The sequence below is a fragment of the Erinaceus europaeus genome, chromosome 9 (assembly GCF_950295315.1).
Source record: "Erinaceus europaeus chromosome 9, mEriEur2.1, whole genome shotgun sequence".
Taxonomy (NCBI): Eukaryota; Metazoa; Chordata; class Mammalia; order Eulipotyphla; family Erinaceidae; genus Erinaceus; species Erinaceus europaeus.
The window spans coordinates 5,347,323-5,373,992 of NC_080170.1; the positions used below are offsets into that span (position 1 = coordinate 5,347,323).

At 55.9% G+C, this 26,670-nt stretch overlaps 1 protein-coding gene across 1 annotated transcript in view; it reads left to right on the forward strand.

The window, feature by feature from the left end:
- The window catches only part of TENM2 (teneurin transmembrane protein 2), a 755,069-nt gene that overhangs the window by 683,811 nt on the left and 44,588 nt on the right, over nt 1-26,670 (forward strand). The window contains exons 11-12 of the mRNA XM_060197006.1: nt 3,994-4,194; nt 6,508-6,693. Of these exons, the coding sequence (XP_060052989.1) occupies nt 3,994-4,194; nt 6,508-6,693 (387 nt within the window). The remainder of the gene's footprint in view (nt 1-3,993; nt 4,195-6,507; nt 6,694-26,670) is intronic.

Sequence of the window (26,670 nt, forward strand, 5' to 3'; positions counted from 1 at the left end):
CGCTCCCCACCCCCCGTGCTCCCTGTGAAGATGGGGCACATCTGCATGAAAGGGGTTACAAGTGGGGGTCAGGCGGTAGCACAGCAGGTTAAGCACACATGGTGCAAAGTGCAAGGACCGGCGTAAGGATCCGGGTTCAAGCCCCTGGCTCCCCACCTGCAGGGGAGTCGCTTCACAGGCGGTGAAGCAGGTCTGCAGGTGTCTGTCTTTCTCTCCCCCTCTCTGTCTTCCACTCCTCTCTCCATTTCTCTCTGTTCTATCCAACAACGACATCAATAACAGCAATAATAATAACTACAACAACGATAAAACAACCAGGGCAACAAAAGGGAAAAAATGGCCTCCAGGAGCAGTGGATTTGCGGTGCAGGCACAGAGCCCCAGCAATAACCCTGGAGGCAAAAAAAAAGGGTTACAAGTGACTTCTCACAGCCCCTCCTCCTCCACACGGCCTCCCTTAGACGTCCAGAAGGAACAGACCCAGCATTCAACAAAGCCACGGAACCACGAGAGGAGGCTGAGACATCCTCTACTGATTTCCACTTCCCTTCCTCCCACCAAAGAAATAAAAATTTAAAAAGACTGGGGCGGAGTGATTCATAGGTGGCTAGCAAAATAGGAAAGAGTCAGAAAGGCCGCATCAGCGTTTTTCCTCCCATTGAACATTCACATCCCAGATGTTCATCATCCGTCAGGATGTGCCAGCCATCCACCTGAAGGGGCCCGGCAAGGCGATCGATGGCTTCTCCCCTCCTGCCTTGATACGCAGGCGTGCGGTCAGCAGACCGGCCCAGGACAAGGGGCTGGTGGGCCAGCAAGGGTTCACTACTCCACCCTGCCCAGGGGAGCCGCGCTGATGAGAGAGGAAAAGACACGTTGGTTCCAGCTGGCCCTGTTTTCACGGTCGAGTCATTCTTCAGTGACATTTAACTTCATGAACGGAATTCATGGTTCTTCAGGGGGTTGGAGTCCATATTGTTTGTGAAGTTCCTTGACCTGCTTTCTCCTCCTCGGGGATAGAAATGACCCCCCGCAGTTCACATTTTTGTCGAAATTACAGAAGGGGTCCGGCTAAATGAATCAAAACCATCTCCACTGCCAGGGGCAGGCCCTCTGGTAGGCACAGCGGACCCTGCTGGCAAAGGCCTCTGTCCCTCTTTTAGTGGGACACGATCTCTATCTACTTACAACCCTTTAGAGAAGGTCACCGTCCCTCCTGCCTGCTTGTGACCCAGAGGCCATGGCCACCACCCATTCCCCTTAGGAAATGGGAACCAGACTTACAATTCCTGGTGAAGGTGGTGCTGGGTGAGCCCGTGGGCGGCTGGGATTAGATCACAAGGAGCCACAGCCTGGGGAGGGCCCAGCTCATGCTTTGTCCCCCCTACCACCACCACCCCCAGTAATCCAGAGCAGGGGAAAGGAAAACTCATTTATCTGGAAAAGGAAAGCCTCGTCTTCACACAGACATATCTTCACTTCATCCCTCTAAGCAAGGAGGATCGCAGCACCTCCCTATGGCCAGAGCCTCCTGGCCTGATGGCAAACACACCCTCGGCTCAAGGTTAATTAGGGGCGGGGAGCAGGTTTTGAGGCAGGCTGCACTTGAGATATATTTGCGACTCTTCTTTCTGACTTTGCTGTATTATTAGGAACAGAGAGAGCAGAGTGGTGAGAGAAAGAAAAAAAACTAGATCTTTCCTTTCATTAGAAGAATACGGGCAGGATCGATTCTGAGAGAATGGATCCATACGCACAGGGCCCCCCCTTCCCTAAAGCTGGAAGCTTCCCCCCCTCCCTGTGCTCTCCCCTCTCCCTCCCCTCCCCCCTTCAGTCCTTCGGCCTGGAAGCCTGTCCCATTAGTGCCAAATGCTGAGAGTGAAGCCTGCTCTCCCTCCACTCTGCACCCGGCCCAGTTCTGCCGCCCAAACCACAGCTCCACACAGCCCTCTCTGATGGTGCCCCTGTGTTCACGCCTGCTATGCCCCCCAGCCTGCATGGGGCATGTCCCAGAGGGCTTCCTTCCTCTACACGTATGTCCCCCAAGACAGTAAATTATATTTTAAGATGTTTTATTATTTATTTGTTTACTGAATAGAGACAGACACCAAAAGGGAAAGAGGAGAGAGAGAGAGAGAGAGAGAGACACTTGTAGCCCTGCTTCACTACTCAGGAAGCTTCCCCCCTGCAGGTGAGGACCTAGGACTTGAACCTGGATCCTCGCACACTGCAGTGTGTGCACCCAAGCAGGTGCACCACCGCCCAGCCCCAACAGTGAATGCAACAGCAAAGTGACGATAGCCAGAGCGGGTTCCTCCACATACACGGTGAATAAGCGACTGACTAGAATTACCTCTCTGAACTGCCGCATTTAAAAGGAATTGGGAGCCGTTGGTGTTTCCTGTGGTTTCATTGCAGGCTGATTTCCAGAAAGACTCTCTCTGAAAAAAGACCCAAATGGGATCCTTAGGGGGCCGGGTGGTGGCATGCCCGGTTGAGTGCACATGTTACAATGCACAAGGGCCCAGGTTCGAGCTCCTGGTCCCCATCTGCAGGGGGAAGCGTCACAAACAGAGAAGCAGGGCTGCGAGTGTCTCTCTGTCTCCCTCTCTATCACCCTCTGCCCTCTCCATTTCTGGCTATCTCTATCTAATAAATAAATAAAGATAATACCAAAAAAGGGGGGATCCTGAGAAATAGCTCCTCACGTTTCTCGGTGCTTTTGCCTGAGGGCGGGGAGGTCCTTGTCAGCCGCAGGGCAGGGCAGGGCGTGTGGTGACTGCTCAGAGGCCAGGTCTGCTCTCCTCCTATCTTTGGCAGGGATGTCCAGTGAGCCCCACTCAAACCGGGACGTCCGTTTAAAGCAGCCAGTACTGGGCATATAACGAAGGGGAAAAAACTGGGCAACATCCCACTGACACAGGGAACTGTTTCGAAGGGGTTCCCTTCAAAAATAAGGGAAAATAAGAGGGGAAGAAATAAACCTGGTCCATTTCATTCTTGGCACAAGAAAGAAATCAGAGTCTTTGAGAATCTGGACTGTGAGATGGCCGTGTGCTCAGGAGAGAGTGAGCTATGCTCCCAGCCTCCCGAGAGAGCCTGAGGTGGCCTCCAGCTGGCCATCCCTCACTGTGGCGTCTGGGCCAGCAGGCTGAGTGGTCAGAGTGAGGCAGACCTCGGTGTCTCAGGCCCCAGAGATGAACACTCAGCCCCTGAGCGATGCCCATGTGCAGTCCAGCTCAAGGGGTGCAGCATCCTCTACCTAGAGACCCTGGACGAGGTCCGCCTCCTCCCAGCAGCCCTCGGGCCAGCACAAGTCCACAGCTGGGGCTCCAGCTGAGTGCATCCCAGAGTCACAGGCTTCAGCTTAGCTGCCGGACGCCCGTCCACTGCAGCCAGGGGCCAGGAACCTGGCGAGGACAGGCCCAGAGCCCGGCTGATGTGGGGGAATCTTGTGTCCTGGACAGCAACTCCCACACACTCCCGGCTGCCCCTCCCCTGGGGGTCCCCTTCCTGCAGGCTCTCAGCTCCCTCCATGGGCATGTGCTCCAGGAGGAAGACAGCCTCATGGGGCTGTTAGCCCAGGGTCACTGGGTTTCCCTATGAGGCTTTCATCCCCTCCCCATGTGGGGATTCCTGAGCTTCCAGTGCCTGCCCCTCCCCCGTTGCTGTTTCTGTTTCTGCGAGAGCTCACTGGGTGCAGTGGCCCTCAGAGAGAGATAAGGCCAGCATCCAGGCCCTGGTTTCTGGGTCAAGACTACTGTTTGCCTTGCCAGTCACAGGGCCCAGGCTCTCCAGGCTGAGGGACGCACCCCTGCAGGCAGTTCCTTCAAGGCTGCCCCTCTGGTTCTCAAGAACACTCAGATTTCAGGCCGGGAGTGCTGCTGGCCAAAGCCCCCCTTCTCGATGGCGGTGACCCAGAGGGGGGCGTGTGTGTGCCCTGTAGCTGTGCCCACATCCCCAGGACTGACTGCTGCCCTCCTGTCTCTTCCAGTGGACTGCCTGGACCCCACCTGCTCCAGCCATGGGGTCTGCGTCGGCGGAGAGTGCCTCTGTAGCCCGGGCTGGGGAGGCCTCAACTGCGAGCTGGCACGGGTGCAGTGCCCAGACCAGTGCAGCGGTCACGGCACCTACCTGCCTGACTCGGGGCTCTGCACCTGCGACCCCAACTGGATGGGTCCCGACTGCTCCGTCGGTAAGTCCTGCCCCCCCATTCCCCCTGAGCTGCTGCGGACACTGAGCTCTGGTTGGGAGGAGTCTGGAGGGGGGGGTGGGGGGGGTGCCTTCCCAGTTCTCCAGCCCAGCCCAAGATGGGCCTTCCCTGGCCCAGTCTCCAAATGGATGAGGCCGGGAGGGCTGTGTCTGGCCTTCTGGGTGTCCCTCCACACACCCCCTTCCAAACAGCAGAGCAGGACAGCGCAGTCCCAGGTGAGAAGGAAGCCTCCACCCTGTAAGCCAGACAGTGGGCTCCAGAGCCCCAGGGACCCAGGCGGGAAGTCCAGAGCTGTTCTGGAGAGTTCTGTCCCTGTAGCTCAGAGCAGGGATCTCCCCTGACCCCCTTTGGCCCACCTCCCACCAGGCTGGGAAGGTTCTAGACATCCAGGCCCAAGCTGGAGGCTGTCACTCGCCCCCCCCCCACCCGAGAGACCAAGGCAGGCAGGGAGGGGGGAGGAGGGGGGAGGAGGGGGGGGAGACATGCCCCACACCCAGGAGGGAAGGAACAGAGAGCAGCGGGAGGGCCCAGAGGGAAGCCGTGATGGGAGGGGGGGGCACTGCCATGCTGTGGGAGCCAGTCCCAGCCCCCCAAAATAGGGGTGCAGGGCACTGAGGGTCCAGCCCAAGCCTGCCCAAGAGTGAGTGCCACAGAGTGTCCACATGTCTGTGCCAACCCCCGGCCATAGCAGATAGCACTGTGCAGACGCACCCCAATCCTGCACGTTCTGGTTGTGCCCGGGAGCCCAGCTGGGTGACGGGGCTACTCCAGGCCTTCACGGGGCTGGGCTCCTCACCCCTGGCTGGTCCAGGCCATCAGAGGGGGACAGCCCAGCTGCCAGGCACGGGATCAGGGGTCTCTGCTGTCAGCCATTCCCAGGGCTCTGTCCTCCTAGACAGGCCTTTCTGGGCATCTCTAGGGGCAGCCCTGACTCCCTAGCCCTAGGCTTCTGAAGCTGCCCCAGCACCCCAAGCCCTTGGGAGTCTTGGGGGTCTGTGAGAGCGGAGCTCTGAGCCCCACCATAGGACCTCTCATGCAGGTAGTCCCCCACAGGCCTGAGAGTCTGCTCCCCCAACAGCCTCCCCCCCCCCCCACCAAGACATCGTGGGTGCCTTGGGCAGCCCAGGACACAGCACGGGGCTTCCACTCTGGACAGACCTCCTGAATGGCCAGCCGGGCCTGGAGATGGGGGACCTGCTGGGGGAGGCAGCAGAGGGCCTGGTGATGGGGGACTGGCAGAGGAGACAGCTGGGGGCCTGGTGATGGGGGGCCCACTGGGGAAGAGACAGCTGGGGCCTGGTGATGGAAGGACCTGCTAAGGGGGAGACAACTGGGGGCCTGGTGATGGGGGACCTGCTAGGGGAAGACAGCTGGGGGCCTGGTGATGGGATCCCACTGGGGTAAGGCAGCTGGGGGCCTGGTGATGGGGGACTTGCTAAGGGGGAGACAGCTGGGGGCCTGGTGATGGGATCCCACTGGGGTTAGGCAGCTGGGGGCCTGGTGATGGGATCCCACTGGGGTTAGGCAGCTGGGGGCCTGCTGATGGGGTCCCACTGGGGTAAGGCAGCTGGGGGCCTGGTGATGGGGGACCTGCTGGGGGGAGACAGCTGGGGGCCTGGTGATGGGATCCCACTGGGGTAAGGCAGCTGGGGGCCTGGTGATGGGGGACCTGCTGGGGGGAGACAGCTGGGGGCCTGGTGATGGGATCCCACTGGGGTAAGGCAGCTGGGGGCCTGGTGATGGGGGACCTGCTGGGGGGAGACAGCTGGGGGCCTGGTGATGGGATCCCACTGGGGTTAGGCAGCTGGGGACCTGGTGATGGGGTCCCACTGGGGTAAGGCAGCTGGGGGCCTGGTGATGGAAGGACTTGTTGGGGGAGACACTGGGGGCCTGGTGACAGGGTCCCACTCCAGTAAGACAGCTGGGGGCCTGGTGATGGGGTCCCACTGGAGTGAGACAGCTGGGGGCCTGGTGATGGGGCGACCTGCTGGGGGGATGCAGCTGGGGGCCTGGTGATGGGGCGACCTGCTGGGGGGAGATACTGGGGGCCTGGTGATGGGGCAACCTGCTGGGGGGATGCAGCTGGGGGCCTGGTGATGGGGCAACCTGCTGGGGGGATACACTGGGGGCCTGGTGATAGGAACCCACTAGGGGAGACAGCTGGGGGCCTGGTGATGGGGGGACCCACTGGGGGGAGACAGGTGGGGGCCTGGCGATGGGGGCCCACCAGGGAGGCATCAGAGGGGTTACTGGCGACGCCAGGGCACCTCTGAGCCGCGGCTGTCTCTCTTGCAGAAGTGTGCTCGGTCGACTGTGGCACGCACGGCGTCTGCATCGGGGGCGCCTGCCGCTGCGAGGAGGGCTGGACAGGCCAGGCGTGTGACCAGCGCGTGTGCCACCCCCGCTGCATTGAGCACGGGGCCTGTAAAGACGGCCGATGTGAATGCCGAGAGGGCTGGAATGGTGAACACTGCACCATCGGTAGGCAAACGGCAGGCACCGAAACAGGCACATATTGCTTTCTTTTCATAACTCGTAGATGGGTAGTGGCGGGCGTACGCCACCGCGGCTCTGCCTCCAGGGACACCCGCCTCCGGGGCCTGCTGCCCAAGCATCCCAGGGAGGGGGCGGGGAGCCGGGCCCCTCACGAGCTTGCAGGCCTGCGGACTGGGCCTGGCAGGTGACACCACCCATCAAACGCCCACCTGGGGAGGGCAGATGTACATGCATGGGAAATGGAGGTGCCACCAGCACCCGGAGGGCAGGGCCCCGCATGATCCCCCTTCCTGAAGCTGCTCCCAGCCGGCGACATCACTGACCTGCCATCCAGCAAGGCTGACATGGGAGGCAGGGGCTCTGGGACAGGTTAGAGTCTGCCCGGCCCCAGGCAGGGCAGCAGCCTGTATCCCAGGCTTTCTGCCCTCGCCTGCCTCTGCTCCACCCCTGCCCTGCTGCCCCTCCAGGCAAGCTTCTTTCTTGTTGTTTTGTTTTGTTTTTTTATAAATAATTTATTTCTTTATTGGGGAATTAATGTTTTCCATTCAACAGTAAATACAATAGTTTGTTGTTTTGATCTGTTTTATCAGAGCCTCGCGGAGCTCTGGCTGACGGTGGTGCTGGGAATTGAACCTGGCACCTCAGAGGCTCAGGCAGGAGAGTCCTTTGTAGAGCCAGCCCCAGACAAGCTTCTTGACCAAGGATTTGTTCTAAGGTCATTCTCTTTGCTGAGAAATCATGATTCTCAAGTTTCTTTGGTTTGATTTTTGTGTTGGTTTTTTTTTTTTCCATTATTGTACTTTGGAGGAAGATCAGGCTGGACATAATGTGTCCAGTGATCCCCCGGATTGATAGAAAGCAGATATCTTTCTTTTAAAGATTCCATTATTGATTTGGGGGAAGGGAAGAGAGATGGGGAGGGGGAATCAGAGGACGGCTCAACTCTCTCGCATAAGGTGCTGTCAGGTATTGAACCTGTAGCCTCTAGGGCCTCAGGCACAGGCAAATGGGTGTTCTGACAGGCTGAGCTCCCTCCTCAGCCCGAGATGGATGTCTTTCCCTGCTACATGGGGAATGAACCTGGGACCTTACACATACATGGTACTACGGAGCCTTGGACGTGATTTTTCTTTTCTTGTCTTGTCTTTGTTTATTTTGAGATAGAGAAGAGGTCAATTCATGGAAAGAGACACCACAGCACAGCTCCACCCCCCTGGAGCTCCCCCTGGTGCTGTCTGTGCTGTTCATGTGCTACTTGGCCAGGGTGGCTGGTGCACAAGACCGGACTCCATTTCCCATGCTGTGCATTTGGGGGCCCTCAGAGGGAAGCCCTCTCCAGAACACGGGAGCCCCCAATTCCATCTATTCGGCCCCCCCGGGCAGCAGGCTGATGTGCCCACACACACACGGTGACCCTGCAGGGATGGCCGCGGGCAGCGAATGGCCCCTGCAGTGTCAGTGGCTCCCTTCCCCACCCCACCCCGCACCTGCTTCCATCCCAGCGGCTGAAGGAGGGCGGTGCTCAGTGGCCAGGCTGCCCCCACCCCATCCTCTGCATGCTGGCTAGACCTCAGTGAAGATGCCCCTGTGCTCCGCCACCCCCGCGTCCCTGAGTAAGGGAAAATCCTAAACAGCAGGCCTGGGGGCAAAGGCAGGACAGACAGACCTGCCTACCTGACTGCTGAGGACAGAGGGCCCGCAGTCATGCCTCCCACTCTACCTGCACCCTCCCCCTGCAGCCCTCCTCATGTAGTCCCTCCCCCCCTGCAGGCTTCAGAGCAGAGGGGGGGACTCTGGGCTGAGGAAGGTCTCTTCCACCCCTGGTCTCTGTGACTCACCAGCCAAGCATAGCCTCTGGACTATGAGGGTTAAAAGAGTCAGGAGGGCCATCTCTCCTGCCTCAGAGACTCTCTTGCTGGAGATGGGGCGGGTGACAGCAGGAAGAGGACCCTCTGTGATTGGAGCCCGGGGGCCGGAGAGTGAGCCGTGAGACGCAGCTCTGCCTCCTGGAAATGGCCAGGACTGGCCGCAGGAGGTGGTTTGTCCTAGGGCGAGAGGAAATGGACAGCAGAGCTCCTGGCGGCCTCTGGCTCAGGGTGCAGGAGGGGAGCTCTCAGGAGTCCTGTCTGCACCCCATGCAGAGGGAGAGCGGTGGCATCTGGGGACATCGGTGGGTGGGGCAGTGACACTCCCCACCTGCAGAGTCTGCTGAGCTGACAAGGACCCTCAACTCCAGTTCCCGTCTGGGGAGAAGGGAGCTCTCGCCAGGCTTCTCCCTAAGGCTGTGGCCTCCAGAAGCCCAACTCCCCCAGCACAGGAGACTCGCTCTCGGAACTCTGGAGTTCCCCCCACCCCAGCAGAATCACTTCTTTGCTTTCCAACCTCTGGTCCCAGAGCTCTTGGTTGGGGGGGGGGGAGTCTGAGTCAGGTGAGCATTCTTAAGAAGCAGGGGGGCCAGGCTGCAGTGCACCTGGGTAAGCATACACATCACCATGTGCAAAGACCTGAGTTCGAACCCCCATCCCCACCTGCAGGAGGGAAGCTTCATGAGTGGTGAAGTAGGTCTGCAGGGTCTGTCTCTCTTTCTCCCTCTCTTTCCCCATCTCCCCTCTCAATTTCTCCCCTATCCATTAAAATAGAAAGAAATAAAGGAAAGGAAGGAAGGGAGGAAGGGAGGAGAGGAGAGGAGAGGAGAGGAGAGGAGAGGAGAGGAGAGGAGAGGAGAGGAGAGGAGAGGAGAGGAGAGGAGAGGAAAGGAAAGGAAAGGAAAGGAAAGGAAAGGAAAGGAAAGGAAAGGAAAGGAAAGGAAAGGAAAGGAAAGGAAAGGAAGACAATGCAATAGATCTGGGGGTGAGGGTTAGAGCACCCAGTAGAGCAAATATGGTACCATGTGCAAAAGCTAGGGTTCAAGCCCCAGTCCCACCTGCAGGGGCATACTTCAGGAGCAGAGAAGCAGGACTGCAGGTAGGTGTTTCTATCCCTCTCTATCTCCTCCTCCCAAGTTTTCTGCCTCTGTCAACAAATAAAAGTGAATAAATATAGATTTACTATTAATTAAAAGAAGGGGAAGAAGAGGAAGGAGAAGGAGATGGAGGAGAAGGAGGAGATGGAGGAGAAGGTGGAGGAGGAGGTGGAGGAGGAGGATGTGGAGGAAGAGGAGAAGGAGGAGGAAGAGGAGGAGGAGGAGAAGCTGCTGTTTCCCCAGCAGAATGATCAGGGCGATGCGGGGGGGGGGGGGGGGGGGGAGCCTGGTGTCTGGTCCATCCTCCCCTCCCCCTCTGTAAATGGAAGGCTGCCGTCCTCACACCAGTTGCTGAGCCCACCCTGAAGGCTGGCTCCCACTTCCTGCTTCCTCTGCAGCTCCTGGTTCGCCAGTCGCCTGCCCCAAGCCCAGGCAGAACCCGCTTCCTTGACTGCTGGCCCACCTCTGGGGCCTTTGTTTTCCTCTTTATTTGGTCAGGGAACAAAGCCGGTGCTTGATGTTATTCAGCAAAATGAGCCTTTCCCCAAGGTGAGGGTGGCCCTGTGACAGCTGAGGCTGATTAAGTGCTTTGTCATCCAAGGTGACAGCACTGCAGTCCAGATGGGGGAGTCAGTCGGGGAAGCTTTGGGGACCAGGGGAACAGGTTCTGAGAAAGCGCTGTCAGGACTGCCATCACCACCCCACCCCCAGACAGAGGACAGCTGCTTCCGAGCTCCGAGCTCCGAGTCACGACACTTTTTCTGGTAACGACTGTCCTTGGACACCCGTGTGGGCTGAGCTGAGGTGCAGTGCCTTCACCCTGGGTCTGAGGGAGCCCTCCATATTCTAGTGGTGGCCCGGCTCCCTGCACAGAGTAAAGACTGAGAGGCAGGCCCCTCCCTGTCAGGGCTGCTGCCTCACCCTGGGTGGTCAACAGGGGCTCTCAGCACCCCAGAGGTCCTCTGACTCCCCGCTGGGGCCTGCCTTAGTTTATAAGGAAGCCTCTTCTGGGCCACTTCCCCTCCAGCCAAGAGCACACAGCCATGGGGGGTGAGCCATGCACAGGGAAAGGAAGGCAGCACCTGGGTGGCTATGGGGGGTCTTCCTTGTCCCCCTCCAGATAGTGTGTCGGGGTCCTGCTACAGTGACCAGAACAGACAGTGCACATGGCCTAGGTTTGAGCTCAGGCCCTCTGCAATGGAAAAATCGTCAGTACTGTCTGTAGTCTCTCTGTCTCTGTCTCTCTCTCTCTCTTTTTTTCTTTTAACCACAGCACTGATCAGCTCTGGTTTATGGTTTATGGTGGTGCGGGGGATTGAACCTGTGACTCCAGAGCCTCAAACATGACAATCTGTTTGCATAACCATTATGCTATCTACCCCCACACCTCTCTCTCTCTCTCTCTCTCTCTCTCTCTCTCTCTCTCTCTTTTTAACCAGAGCACTGATCAGCTCTGGCTTGTGGTGGTGCGGGGGATTGAACCTATGACTCCACACACACTCACACACACACACACACACAATCAGCTTTACTATTGACAAAACAAAAGCAACCATCTAGATAGTTATGACAGAGGTGTTATTAGGTTCTGGATGGCACGTAGCCTTAGGGCCAATAAAGAAAGCTACGTTACACTGACAGCAGGAAAGAGAAGGCCTAATAGTCACCCTTGCACCCTGACTTGGTTTCTGTCCCAAGTCTGTTCTCCAGCCATCTGTTTCCAAGCGTATGTGCATCCCAGGAGAGCAGATCTCAAAAGAGAGCTGCTTCTGCAAGTCAGCTCTTTACTTATTATTATTATTATTATTATTAATGGTTTATTTATTTACAAAATCATAAGATAACAGGGGTATAATTCCACAGTGTTCCCACCCCCAGAGCTCTGTATCCCCATTCCCTCCACTGGAAACTGCAGTGGTGCTCCCAAGGTCACAGATGTTTCTGTAACTATCTAACTGTAGTTATATATATATATATATATATACATATGCCCATTTTTTTCCTATGTTTCGCCTTCCTTTCCTTTCTAAGTGACACCTGCACCTATTGCTGCTTCCAAATGCCCTTCTCTTTTTCCTCTTCTCTCTCTTATTCTTGGGGTCTTGATGGAACTGGAGTTCAGAGCCCTCTGGTCATCTTCCCCTAGCATTTCTCCCCCTCTGGGAGAATGAACCAGAATTCTTCTTGAGGTGCAGAAGGTGGGAGTTCTGTCTTCCGTAATCGCTTCTCCATTGGACATGGGTGTTGGCAAATGGGTGTTGGCAGCCTGTCTCCGTCTTTCCCTAGTGGGTCAGGGCTCTGGGGAGGGGAGGTTCCAGGACACACGGGTGAGGTCGTCTGCCCAGGAATGGTGTCATGGTAGCATCTGTGACTTGGTGGCTGAAAGGTGGTAAGATATAAAGCAGGACAAACTGCTTAATAAACAGGAAACTAAAAATTAGGAATAGAGCTGATGGGAGTAGGGATCGTAGGGTGGAAAGAACGCCAGTCAGGTCTTAAATAATGTTCAGACCTCGAGCTCTTTCACTAAAATGGCCTCTGCTCGCCACGCCTACATGGCCCCACCTTCTTTGTTCTTTGGCTCTGACAAGTTACAGGCAGAATGAATATTCCCAACACTTTACTTAAAAGAGTTTACTGGAGTCGTAAAGCCTCAGCACTGAAAGAAAAAAAATAGTTATTGAATAATTAAGGTTTTTTAAAAAGATATGAGCAGAAGTGTACATAGCTTGTCAGACTCAGGATAGTACCGGCCTCCGAGCTTGGGGAGTGGTGAGAGCGGGAGCATGTCAGGCCTGAGCAAGTTGAGAGAAGAGCACTGAGCCAACAGTACCACAGATAAGCAGTATCATAGCTCTGATCTGTGATTGTGTTTGGAACTACCCAGAACGACTGCTTTACCAGAGACTCCTCCGTCTCCAGCACGGAGCTACTTTTGATGCAGAATCCTATGACCAGGCCGCCCAGCCTAGCACACTGTAGCTTTGACGCTCTCTTGGGGGCACGAAAGGTGCCACCACCACCTGCTCCTGGCATTAAAAGAGAGATGCAGAGGACAGGGGGTGGCTCACCTGGTAGAGCACACACATTATCATGTGTGAGGACCCAGGTTCAAGTCCCCAGTGGGAAGCTTCATGAGCAGAGGAGCGATGATACAGGTGTCTGACCTCTCTGTCTCTTTCATGCGCTATCAAAAAGAGAGAAATGGAGAAAGAGATTGCCAGGAATGGTGAAGCCTTGCAGATGCTGAGCCCCAGAGTTAACCCTGGTGGAGAGAGAGAGAGAGAGAGACAGAGAGAGACAGGAGGGTGGAGCGGTGAGTGTTGAGTTAGAGGCACTTATCTGTCTGCTCACCTCTCCGCTCTGGCTCAGGTCTGGCCTCAGGACTCTGTGTGAGCTGCAAAGCTTGCTGCGGAGTCTTGAGTTGTGGGTTCCATCACCCATCTGTGTTTGTTGACAGAAGGAGAGCGTTCCAGAGAGGCACCCCATGTCTGCTGTCTCCCTTGGACGAGGGCCCTGCAGTGAGCAGTTACTGCCCACGGCCCCGTGTGCCCCTAACTTTGAGGCTCAGTACCAGCCCTGGGAATCCACTGTTCCCAGAGACCAGTTTTTTCGTTGTTGTTTTTTTTTAATTTTATTTGACAAAGAGAAATGGGGAGAGGAAGAAAGAGGATGCCTGTAGACCTGCTTCACTGTTTGTGACGTCTTATCCCTGCACCACGGAGCCCCCCACAAACACACTTTCTTTAAACCGAGGCACTGCCTGGGACACGGGGGGGGGGGGGCGTGTCTTCAGTCTGCAAACCCACCAGCCAGACCAGCCAGGGTCCTCCCATCTGTTCCTGTGCTGCGGCCAGAGCCAGCAGAGGCCAGTAGAAGCTTCTCCCTGCCCAAGGGATGGAGAGGGAGAGCGTGTGAGGTAGTGGGGTTTCACTGTTTTCACTGCTTGGGACCCTCGGGATAGATTCAGCTACAAGAGGAAATGCATCTAGTTAATCTCTCCTCAAATTAAAAATATATCCCCAATTTTAAGAAAAGCGTCTGTTTAAAAAAAAAAGTCATATTTTCATTGTATTCAACAAGGGACAAGGGAGCCTCTCCTCCGTCCTTGTCTGGGGAAGGCAGGGGGCAGGTCTCTCTCTCTCTCTCTCTCTCTCTCTCCCCTTTTCTTCTCAGTGTCTCTCTATATCCAATTAAGTAAATAACCTTAAAGTGAAGAGGCAGCAGAAACTTGCAGGATGAAGGTGATATGCTGACTGGACTCTGACCAAAGTGTTTGCCTAGACTGAAGATGGTGCAAAGGGTGAAAGAGACAGGAATCACCCTCTTCCCTCACCAGCACCTGTCGGACTGAGCTTCATTGACGGGAGACAGACGTTGGGGCCATTATGTTGTTTTCGCCAGGCTGGCTTCATGGGCGGGTAACAGATGACCCGGGACTCATGGCTGGGTTGTACGCAGTATCTCTTTATTCATGCAGGACGCAGCGCAATCTATACCAGGCTAAGCTAAACTAAACTCTACAAACAATCTTGTCCTTATAAATATACTAGCCCAGTAGGGTGGGAACAGGATGCCACGCAGACAAGGTGGAGAGAAAAGTGAGTGGTGAAAATCAGAGTGTGACAAGGAGAGGGGGCAGAGCAAAAACATATCATGAACCAGTGGGGAATGAACCAATGCCCTGCAGTGGTTATGTAAATAGAATACAGTGGTTATCTAAATAGAATACAGTGGTTATGTAAATAGAATGCAGTGGTTATGTAAATAGAATACAGTGGTTATGTAAATAGAATACAGTGGTTATCTAAATAGAATGCAGTGGTTATGTAAATAGAATACAGTGGTTATGTAAATAGAATACAGTGGTTATGTAAATAGAATGCAGTGGTTATGTAAATAGAATGCAGTGGTTATGTAAATAGAATGCAGTGGTTATCTAAATAGAATACAGTGGTTATGTAAATAGAATACAGTGGTTATGTAAATAGAATACAGTGGTTATGTAGATAGAATACAGTGGTTATGTAAATAGAATACAGTGTTAAGCAGGGGGGACTAAACCAATGAAACAGAAGGGGTCTCATGCATACCAACAAGCACCCCCAACTCCCCCCACTTGTTTCTAAAGAAAATGGCAGGTTATGGGAAATTGCTCTACCGGAAGCCGTTCATTCCCGTGCAGCAAGAGTTGTGTGGTTTGCTGTTATGGTCTCTGGGAAAGAATGCTGGGAGAAGATTTTTAAGGATGCCCATTGAACTCGGGAATCTACTTCTTTGGATAATAGTATAGGAATTAAACAAAATATGTATGTTTATTTATGTATTGGATAGAAACAGAGGAAACTCGAGAGGGTAGGGGGAGATAGAGAGGAAGAGAGACACCTGCAGTCCTGTTTCACCACTTGTGAAACCTGCCCTACTGCAGATGGTGGGGGTCCTTGAGCTGAGTCCTTGAGCATCATAACATGTGCACTCAAATGGGTACGCCACCACCTAGACCTCAGGAATTTTGTTTCCTTTGTTGGAGGGATTAATGGTTTACAGCTGCCAGTAAAATACAGTCGTTGGTACATGTATAAAAATGAATTCCAAGCCCCATGACTGTTGGGGGCTGGGGGGACTGGCCAAGCAGACCCTTGCGTGTGTGTGACTCCCCACGAGGGACCCAAGGGAGTCGGGCGGGGAGGGGGCAGGGAGTCGGGTGTCCATCCCCAGGTGGTCGGAGTTTCTGTGTGTTTGCAAGCAAGCTGGGCTGGCACATGGGCAGGTGGGCGACTCGGCTCCTTGGACACGGCCGGGCCCTGCTGTTGGCCCCACTCTGTGCCGCCCCATGCAGGCAGGCAGGCCCACCCCACCTGCACCTCCTCAGCTGCTGCAAATCCACAGCCCACTCTCACCCTAGACAGCTCCAGAAGCTTCCACGTTCCCCTCTTCACCCTGCAGACTCTGCCATCCACGTCCCCATCGAGGCCTGCCCCCTGTGAGTCATTTGAGGGACCTCAGCAGGGGAAGGCCACTCACTGAAGTCCTGCAGGATCGGAGATGGGGGAGTGTTTATTCCACCCTCCCAAGAGCACACAGCCCTCTGTCCCTACCCCTGAGCCCTCTGCTGGGGGGCCAAGACTCTGTCCAGGGCTGGACTGCAGAGCAGACCCTGGAGACACGTAACCCCTAAACACCCCTGGGCATGAAAGGGGAGGCATCATGAGTGCTCCCAGCACAGCCAAGCTCTGGTTTCCACCAGCTTGACCGCAGGGAAGAGCCCTCACACCGTGTCCCAGGAAGGGTGGACTGGGCAGGGCTGCCCAACTCAACCAGCTCCCAGAACTGTATCTGACACTGTCCCACAGCCCAGAGCAGACCTGGAGAGACAGAAGCCCTCCACAATGTCATCTGGGGTGAATGCACGTGGCTGGGACTCCCCAGCAGGACCTGGCTGGCCTGGGCTGGATGTCCGTCCGTCTGTCTGGGGGTGAGTCCATCTGCCTCATGAAGGGAGAAGTACATCTCTTCAATTTGTCTGAATGATGCTTTGACTTCGAGAGGGATGGGCAGACAGCCCGCCTCCTTGTCTGGAAACAGTGGGAGTTCCCCACTAGCACGGGGCAACATGCATACCCAGCCCAGGCTGCAGTGTGACCAGGAACATGCCGGCAGTGACAGCTCTTTCTCCATCAGCTGAGCCCAGGAAGCCACCTGTCACTGTCAGTGTCACTGTCACTCTGGAATAGCAGTTTCTGGACTTGGGGGTACCCTGCAGCCATCAGAGCAGGGAGAGAAGCAAGTGCTTTCCTGTCCACCAGCGGACGCCAGCCCAGCCCGGCCCGGCCCTCTCTCCTGACCTCAGTCCTCACAGAATTCTGAAGCCATCTGGCTTTTAGCTCCCATCAGTGTCCTTCCCACACAATCCCGCCCTCCAGGCCCTGAGGCTCCTCTGGGCAGAAAGCAGCCCACCCAGCACCCACCCGGTAGCTTGGGGGTCAGAGGGCCTTGGCAGCCCCACAGCTCCCTGTGCCCCTGTTGCTGCTTGGACAGCGTCTCCCCTTGTGGCTGAACACTGACGCTCAGTGTGGGGCATAGGAGCTGCAGCCCGCCCTGGCCGGGGAAAGCACTTGTGCTAGACCACGGGACGTCAGGCCAATTGTGCATGGCTTCCTGAACGGCCACCAGGGGGAGCACGTGATGCTGAAGGAATCAGAACAGCAGGGGGAGCACGTGACACCAGAGGACTCAGGACAGCAAGGGGAGCACATGACACCAGAGGACTCAGACCACCAGGGGGAGCATGTGATGCCGAGGACTCAGACCACCAGGGGGAGCACGTGATGCCAGAGGACTCAGACCACCAGGGGGAGCATGTGATGCCGAGGACTCAGACCACCAGGGGGAGCACGTGACGCCAGAGGACTCAGACCACCAGGGGGAGCACGTGACGCCAGAGGACTCAGACCACCAGGGGGAGCATGTGATGCCGAGGACTCAGACAACCAGTGGGAGCACGTGACACCAGAGGACTCAGACCACCAGGGGGAGCACGTGACACCAGAGGACTCAGACTACCAGGGGGAGCACGTGACGCCAGAGGACTCAGACCACCAGGGGGAGCACGTGACGCCAGAGGACTCAGACCACCAGGGGGAGCATGTGATGCCGAGGACTCAGACCACCAGTGGGAGCACGTGACACCAGAGGACTCAGACCACCAGGGGGAGCACGTGACACCGGAGGACTCAGACTACCAGGGGGAGCACGTGATGCCAGAGGACTCAGACCACCAGGGGGAGCATGTGATGCTGAGGACTCAGACAACCAGTGGGAGCACGTGACGCCAGAGGACTCAGACCACCAGGGGGAGCACGTGACACCAGAGGACTCAGACCACCAGGGGGAGCACGTGACACCAGAGGACTCAGATCACCAGGGGGAGCACGTGACGCCAGAGGACTCAGACCACCAGGGGGAGCACATGACACTGGAGGACTCAGGCCACCAGGGGGAGCACGTGACACCGGAGGACTCAGACCACCAGGGGGAGCACGTGAATCCGGAGGACTCAGACCACCAGGGGGAGCACGTGACACCAGAGGACTCAGGACAGCAAGGGGAGCACGTGACACCAGAGGACTCAGACCACCAGGGGGAGCACGTGACACCAGAGGACTCAGACCACCAGGGGGAGCATGTGACACCAGAGGACTCAGACCACCAGGGGGAGCATGTGACACTGGAGGACTCAGGCCACCAGGGCGAGCACGTGATGCCGAGGACTCAGGCCACCAGGGGGAGCACGTGACACTGGAGGACTCAGGCCACCAGGGGGAGCACGTGATGCTGGACGACTCAGGCCACCAGGGGGAGCACGTGACGCCAGAGGACTCAGACCACCAGGGGGAGCACGTGAATCTGGAGGACTCAGACCACCAGGGGGAGCACGTGACACCAGAGGACTCAGACCACCAGGGGGAGCACGTGACACTGGAGGACTCAGACCACCAGGGGGAACACATGAATCCGGAGGACTCAGACCACCAGGGGGAGCACGTGACACTGGAGGACTCAGGCCACCAGGGGGAGCACGTAACATCAGAGGACTCAGGCCACGAGGGGGAGCACGTGACTCTGGACGACTCAGGCCACCAGGGGTAGCACGTGACGCTGGAGGACTCAGACCACCAGGGGGAGCACATGACACTGGAGGACTCAGACCACCAGGGGGAGCACGTGACACTGGAGGACTCAGACCACCAGGGGGAGCACATGACACCAGAGGACTCAGAACACCAGGGGGAGCACGTGACTCTGGACAACTCAGGCCACCAGGGGAAGCACGTGACACAGAGGACACAGGCCACCAGGGGGAGCACGTGACTCCGGAGGACTCAGGCCACCAGGGGGAGCACGTGACATGGAGGACTCAGACCAACCGGGAAGCACGTGACACCGGAGGACTCAGGCCACTAGGGGGAGCATGTGACACTGGAGGACTCAGGTCACCAGGGGGAGCACGTGACACCAGAGGACTCAAGCCACTAGGGGGAGCATGTGACACCAGAGGATTCAAGCTACTAGGGGGAGCATGTGACACCGGAGGACTCAAGCCACTAAGGGGAGCACGTGACACTGGGGGACTCAGACCACCAGGGGAGCACGTGACAGCAGGAGGACTCAGACCACCAGGTGAGATGGGCTCTGAGGCCGGCAGGTCCCATTGACATGGGCACTTCCAGAAGAGGCCAGGCTGGAGAGGCCAGGCAAGCTGAGCACTGGCCGGCCCCCAGGTCCCTAGTCCATTCAAACCGGCGGGTGGGCTGACTGTCCCCTTGACATTGAACTGTGCCCGCAGTAGGCCTGCTGTGCCGAGCCAGGCCACCATTGCAAAGTGGTATCTGAGCAGTGTGCTGAAACCCTGCCCGGGAGCAGACAGACCTGGGGGTGTTCCTGGTGGCTGGGAGGCAGAGCCATCCTGTCTGAAGATGGCACTGCAGAGGGCAGTAGCTCTCCCCTGCCCTAGGCTGGGCCTCCAGGTCCAGGGGCTGGAGAGTCCCCTGTCAACTTACCTGAGGGACAGAACACTCCAGTGGCATCCAAAGGGAGTAGCTGGGGGGTCATGAGGAACCTCCCTGAATTGAAATTGCCAGTACTGTCCCTCCGTGACCCAGCAGCCCATATGCCATAGAGGGAGCTCTGGGTTCCAGACAGACAGACAAGGGCAGGGGCACAGGTGGACACAGGGCTTCCCTGGGGTCTGGAGCCCATGGCCTGCACAGAAACACCCTGGTCTCTAGCCTAGGACAGTGTGGTCCCCCGTGGGGTCCATGAGCCTGGGGGGTGGAATCCTCCTTGCCTTCTAGAGAACAGAGAAACAGGTCTGGTCTACCCAGGGCATTAAAAGCGTGTGCTGGGGAGAGGAGCCAGGAGGGAAAGTTCTGGAAGGCTTCCTGCAGGAGGAGGCGGAGGCAACATTGAGGCTGAGACTGCTGGCAGGCTGGCCTCTGGAACCTCCCAGAAGTGGCCTCCAGTGTCCTCACTGCAGACACCCTCCCCGCTGTCAGGGACATCCCAGATCTGCATGGCCATCTCGGTGGGAGAAGGACCGCTTTCCCTGTGGTGTGCAGAGAATGGGGGTCTTTGCACACGGCGTTCCCACCAACTTCTCGTTAATTATTCAAAACAGTTCAGAGCAAGCATCCTGGCAGCAACGCTGACTGCTGCGATTATATTAAGGCGTAAATTGAACAGCACGTTTCGCATCAAGTTAATTTTATATTCACCCGAGAGCTGAGCTCTAGTCGCTGTGGGAACCGTCTTCTGGGTCTCCGGATGCCAATGGTGCCTTTGCCTTCTTTCCCTCACGGCAGGACTGTCACCAACTGTCTTCATGCTGGGGCCCAGAGGCCCAGAACCCGGGATGCTGTCGGGACAAGCATGGCAGCCTGCCACCCGCCCTCACCCCGGCCTCCCCGCCTCTCCTGCCTCCCCATCACTCAACAGAAAAGTCACCATGGAGCCTACATGGTCCCATTGTACCTTGTTTTTTAGTTTATTTTAGACACAGAAGGGAGGAGGAAGAGGGAGAGGAGAGGCACCACAGAACCACTCCACCGAGCCACAGGCTCGAACCCAGGTCCCTACACACGGCAAAGCATGTGCTCTGCTGGGTGACCTTGTCTTGGACACGTCTGCAGGGAGGGGGCTGTGCTCTGGGGCGCAGTGGGTGGGGAGGTGGCGTGCCTGTGTTCTCACGGAGCAGGAGTCCCAGGGAATGGTGTCACTCCGCTGCCAGCACGGCCAGGCCCTTAACTACACCTGCGGCCTCCTCACCCCAAGTCACGCAGACCCAGAGCTTCCTAAATCAAGGTGTGTGCGGGTCTCCCGGAACGTTCATCTGGCAGAATTGGAGCAGCCGTGCGCTGATCGTGATCCTAGAGGGTGGCCAGGGTTGTGGACAGGGCCCCGGGAGACAGGAGGTGTGTCTGGGAGGGAGAACAGAGGGCTGGAGGGGGAGGCCCGGTGGCCCAGGGACAGGGAGTATCGATCGCACAGTGGCACTGGAGGGCTCAGTCATGCTTGTGCTGCTCCCCGGGCTTTGGGGTCTCTGGCGGGGTGGTCTCCAGGGGAAAGGTAACGGGCTGGTTCTTTCTCGCTCATGATGGGTAACATGAAGTAAAAGACACCGGGGAGCTCCTCAGCGTGTAACTCAGAACTCGGGACTCGGGACTCGGGACTCGGGACTCGGAACTCGGGACTCAGACTCCGAACTCAGAACTCAGAACTCGGAACTCGTTTATTAGCAAGGGGGACATGAGTTAAATAGAAAAACAAACGAAGGGAAAATTACTGAAATATGTCAGAAATTACAGGTTTCTTAACGGTCGGCATGCCCCCAAGGTAGGGGGCTGGTATGACAGGAATTGATGAGATACAAGACAGTTATTCTCCATGACACAAGCAACTTAATGATCCAAAGGTATCTGAGAGAAGCACAGGGGTTAAACCCGTAGGGTGAGACAGAGAGAAGATGGATATCAAAAGGCCGTATAGTTTGGAATTTCTCTTGTCTGGGCTCTGAGGTGTGTGATGAAGTGTGTGATGAGGTGTGTTCTTCTGTGATCAGAAGGTGACTTTGAATAAGTGAATCTGTGGCCATGTGGCCTGCAGTTAATGGAGGGAAGTACTGGGGTTTCTGTGGGCCTGAGAGTCAAGAAGGAAAGAACCAAGTCTGAGTTTCCCCCCTTATGCTCACCTCGGTTGAGAGAGACTCACCAAGAGGCTATCTTCTCAGACCTCCATCCAGGGACGGGGTGGTTCTCCCTAAGCTCCATCAGGCTTACACATGGTCCCAACACCCGGGGACTGCTCTCTGCAGCTGGGGTGGGGGGAGGCACAGAGTGTCTGCAGGTTAGCAGCTGAGGATCACGTCCCACTGCTCCCCCTCCCAGATATCCACTTAGCTCAGATGCTGAGCAGACACACTGCCACTTCGTTGTGGGGGCTGTGTCTGCGGGGAGGGGTGGCACCCTGTCAGAGCATTTTGGGGAGGCTGCCCTGGGCCTCCTGAGGACTGACCTGTGTGCAGACCACAGAAAAGCACCCAGCAGTAGTGGAGGCCAGATGGGGGGGGGGGCATGCTCAGGACCTGAGTGAGGGGGGTGCCCAGCCAGCCAGAGGGAAGGAAGGCTGCTTCTCTGTACAGGGACAGTGACCCAGGGCAAGGAGAGCTTGTGTCCTGTGTCTGAAATCAGGTCCCCAGAGGGTTTGCAGGGACCCTCTGAGCAGGAGGACCTGACAGATCAGAGAGAGAGGAGGTGAGGGAGCTGGGGGACACACAAATGGGGAAATAGTGGCAGGAAGAGAGGGAGAGATGGTGGATGATGGGCTGATAGCTAGCAGGCAGGCAGGTGGATAAAAGAATGGATAGATAGATAGATAGATAGATAGATGATAGATAGGATGGGCAGGTAGATGGACAGGTCATAGGTGGATGGATTATGAATGGATAGATAAATAGATAGATAGATAGATAGATAGATAGATGATAGATAGGATGGGCAGGTAGACGGACAGGTCATAGGTGGATGGATTATGAATGGATAGATAAATAGATAGATAGATAGATAGATAGATAGATAGATAGATAGATGATAGATAGGATGGGCAGGTAGATGGACAGGTCATAGGTGGATGGATTATGAATGGATAGATAAATAGATAGATAGATAGATAGATAGATAGATAGATAGATAGATGATAGATAGGATGGGCAGGTAGACGGACAGGTCATAGGTGGATGGATTATGAATGGATAGATAGATAGATAGATAGATAGATAGATAGATAGATAGATAGATGATAGATAGGATGGGCAGGTAGACGGACAGGTCATAAGTGGATGGATTATGAATGGATAGATAAATAGATAGATAGATAGATAGATAGATAGATAGATGATAGATAGGATGGGCAGGTAGACGGACAGGTCATAAGTGGATGGATTATGAATGGATACATAAATAGATAGATAGATAGATAGATAGATAGATAGATAGATAGATGATAGATAGGATGGGCAGGTAGACGGACAGGTCATAGGTGGATGGATTATGAATGGATAGATAAATAGATAGATAGATAGATAGATAGATAGATAGATAGATGATAGATAGGATGGGCAGGTAGATGGACAGGTCATAGGTGGATGGATTATGAATGGATAGATAGATAGATAGATAGATAGATGATAGATAGGATGGGCAGGTAGATGGACAGGTCATAGGTGGATGGATTATGAATGAATAGATAGATAGATAGATAGATAGATAGATAGATAGGTAAGGAGGTAAATAAGGATGGATGGGTGGGTGGGTAGGCAGCAGGTAGGTAAGTGGGTAATGATGCGTGGACAGGTAGATAAATAGAGGGTGGTGCAATGGGTTAAACACACATAGCACTAAGCGCAAAGGCCTGGGTTCGAGCCCCCGGCTCCCCACCTGCAGAGGGGTCACTTTACAAGCAGTGAAGCAGGTCTGCAGGTGTCTGTCTTTCTCTCTCCCTCACTGCCTTCCCCCCTCTCTCAATTTCTCTCTATCCTATCCAATAAAATGGGGGGGGGGGGGTGACCGCCAGGAGCAGTGGATTTGTAGTGCCAGCACCAAGCCCCAGAGATAATCCTGGAGGCAAAAAAAAAAAAAAACATAAATAGACGGATGGATGCATACATGGTGGATCAATGAATCAATGAATGGAGGGAGAGATAGATAGATGACAGATAGATAATAGTAATGATAATGATGGCTGGATAGCAGAGAGGTAGATAATAGATGACAGATCGATAGGAAGATAGATGACAGATAGATGACAGATAGATAGATAGATAGATAGATAGATAGATAGATAGATAGATAGATAGCAGGTAAGTAGATAATAGAGGGAGGGATGGTGGGGAGAGGGTTGGTGAGATGACCTCCAGGTTCACAGATGTTTTTAGTGCATCTGAGTGTTGAAGTGGGTTAAGTTGACCCCTAGGGTGGAAATAAAATGTATTAAAAGTCTGGTGCCAGAAGCTGGGTGCTGGGTGCTGGGTGCTGGGTGCTGGGTGCTGGGTGCTGGGTGGGGCAGGGCAGTACTCCCAGGAAGCACGGGATGAACAAAGGTGTGTCCTGGCCTGATGTCACCATTAAGAAAGTGCAGGTGGCCCTTTGCTGGAGCTGTTCTGTGTTGACTGTCAGCCCAGAACCTAGATGGGGTGGCCCACCCTCCAAGGCCAGGCAGCAGACAGATCCCCAGGCACATCCCTACAGTGGCTCCGTGAGATGGGGAGGGAGGGAGGTTCCCAGCATCACCCAGCCACTACACCCCCAAGATGGCCCCTGCTGGGAGTAAGTCCCCAGGGTCCCCAGTAGATGAGGTCACATCCTCCATCACCCTCTCACCCACCAGCTCTCAGAATGGTGCCCCGTTTCCCTCATTCCCTGCTGAGTCTTCAGAGAGCAGCTGTGTCTGCTCCCTCTCCCGTTGGGAATGACGGCCGGTTATCTTTACCCATCTCCCAGTTCTGGCCAGGCCCTCCGCTCCCATTTGAGCTGCTCTTTCCCTTTGTTGCCCTTGCTGTTCATTATTGTAGTTATTATTGTTGTTGTTATTGCTGTCACTGTTGCTGGGTAGGACAGAGAGAAATCAAGGGAGGACAGGAAGACAGAGGGGGGAGAGAAAGACAGACACCTGCAGACCTGCTTCACCGCTTATGAGGCGACCCCCCTGCAGGTGGGAAGCTGGGGGCTCGAACCAGAATCCTTACGCCGGTCCTTGCGCTTCGTGCCATGTGCGCTCAACCCGCTGCACTATCACCCGGCCCCCTGTAGCTCCTCTTGTTCTAAGGCAGCCCTGAGCAAGGAACCCAAGGCTACGTGCATAGTCCATCCCTACCCTAGTTTTGACTGTTTTTAGGGAGAAAGGGAGGGAGAGAGACACCAAATCACCACTCCACCACCCATGGTATCACTGGGTGCTGTCCTTGGTGGCCCATAGGTGCTGGGGACTGAGCCTGGGACCTCATGCCTGGGAAGGTGTGTGTCCCACCTGCTAAGCCACTTCCCAGCCCCTGACATTACTTTTTATTTCAACTTGTTCTTTTTTTTTCCAGATCCAACTTTTTGTCACTAAGCACTATGAGACATCCATAGTCTCACACCTGTCTTTTCATCTACACACACATAGTAGGTGTGATAACTCCTCACACCCGCCACCAGACTTCCTGTGGCATCGCACCCACTGGAGCCCTCCACACCCCTCCTCTGCCCCATCACCCCAGCCCCCCACCCCATTTCCTCCCTTAACCGCCAGCGTGCGTGCAGAATCCGAGAGCAGTCTGGTGAGCGTGCCGTCATGTTGGAAGTGTGTTTCAGTCTCCTGTGCCTCAGGCACCCAGCAGCGGGCTCTCACGTCCCTGCCCAGTTCCATCCGCTGCTCCAACCCACACAGTGCCGCCTGTCCCCCCCGGTGTGTGTCCTGTGACCGCTCTGTCTGGTCCCCTGAAGGTGGATGTTCAGGTTGACTTCATACGCAGACAGCTGTAACTCGCGCCTCTGTGAACTCGCGGTTGCAGGTGTCCCTTCCCCCCCTGGTCTTGCTGCCTTTGCGTCTCTCCCCAGGGCAGCAACGGCACCGGCTGCCACTCCTGGAACTCCCACCTTGTGTGTCCAGGCAGACTCCAGGCGGGGGGCACAGATGCGGCTCAGGCTGGGTGCACGAGGAAGTCTGGAATCCTGAACCCCAGAAGCCCTCTGAGGTGGGCACTTGGCTAGCTCTTGGCTGGTAGCCGCAGGAGGAAAAAGCAGGCCACCCGTGTCACAGCCTGCAGAGCCGTGGGCTCTGGGAGGTAACCTGTAGACAGACCTTTGGCCCAGAAGCAGCAGGGGCTGCTGGTGGGTCCTCCCCCAGCCCACCTTCTGCTCTGTGGCGAGGAGGGTGCAGGCCTCTCTCCCGCGCTGGGTTATGCCAGCCATCCATGCTGCCCAGGACTGAGGGGTCTCTGAAGACCTGGGACTTTGAGGGCTAACGTCCAGCCAGTCCTGAGCAGAGGGGCAGTGTGCCCCCAGGCCCCAGATGAGTGCAGAGACTGGAGAGTCCTCTGTTCACAGCCCCTCAGCAAGTACGCTTGTGACCAAGTCACACACCCTTCATTGCCTCCTCTCAAAATGAGGGGACGTGTAATAAAATGGAAATATTAATAAGGCCATAGGATAAGAGGGGTACAATTCCACATAATTCCCAGCACCAGAGCTCTGTATCCCATCCCCTCCCCTGATAGCTTTCCTATTCTTTATCCCTCTGGGAGCATGGACCCAGGGTCATTGTGGGATGCAGAAGGTGGAATCTCTGGCTTCTTAATTGCTGCCCTGCTGACCATGGGCATTGACAGGTTAATCCATACTCCCAGCCCCACCCCCAAGTTCTTATACTGGGTAAATGAAGTAGTGCAGGAAAAGCGAGTAAACGGAGAGGGGGCTGGGGCAGGGCAAGAGACGAGCACCTGGAGATCTCCCAGTCCAGAACCTATGCAGCAGTGGCAGGAAAAAGATGACAGCTTGCCCGTGTCCTGGTTCCACACTAGTCAGCAGAGCCGGCAGGCCCGATCCGTGTGTCTCCCCCACCCCCATGTTTCCTCACCATCTTGTGACCAGAAACTGCTCAGGTAGAGAAGCCAGGTGGTTAACATCACACGGAAATCCAAGTTACCACGTGGGCCCCTCCTCCCAGCTGGTGGGATCCTACAATCACTGTAGGCTGGACTCCAGCCACAGCTCAGCTGGCCCATAAGGTCCCTCCCTCCAGGTGGCTCCTCTCGTCCCCATAACCCACCCGTCTCCTCTCTGGCCATCTCTCTGTCCACTTCTGCGAGTCGGGGGGCCTGGGGCTGCTCCAGGGCCACAGGGGACTGCCACTCACAGCCGGGCCTCTGTGTCACTCCAGAGTCACCCAGGACCTTGGGGCGTGACCCC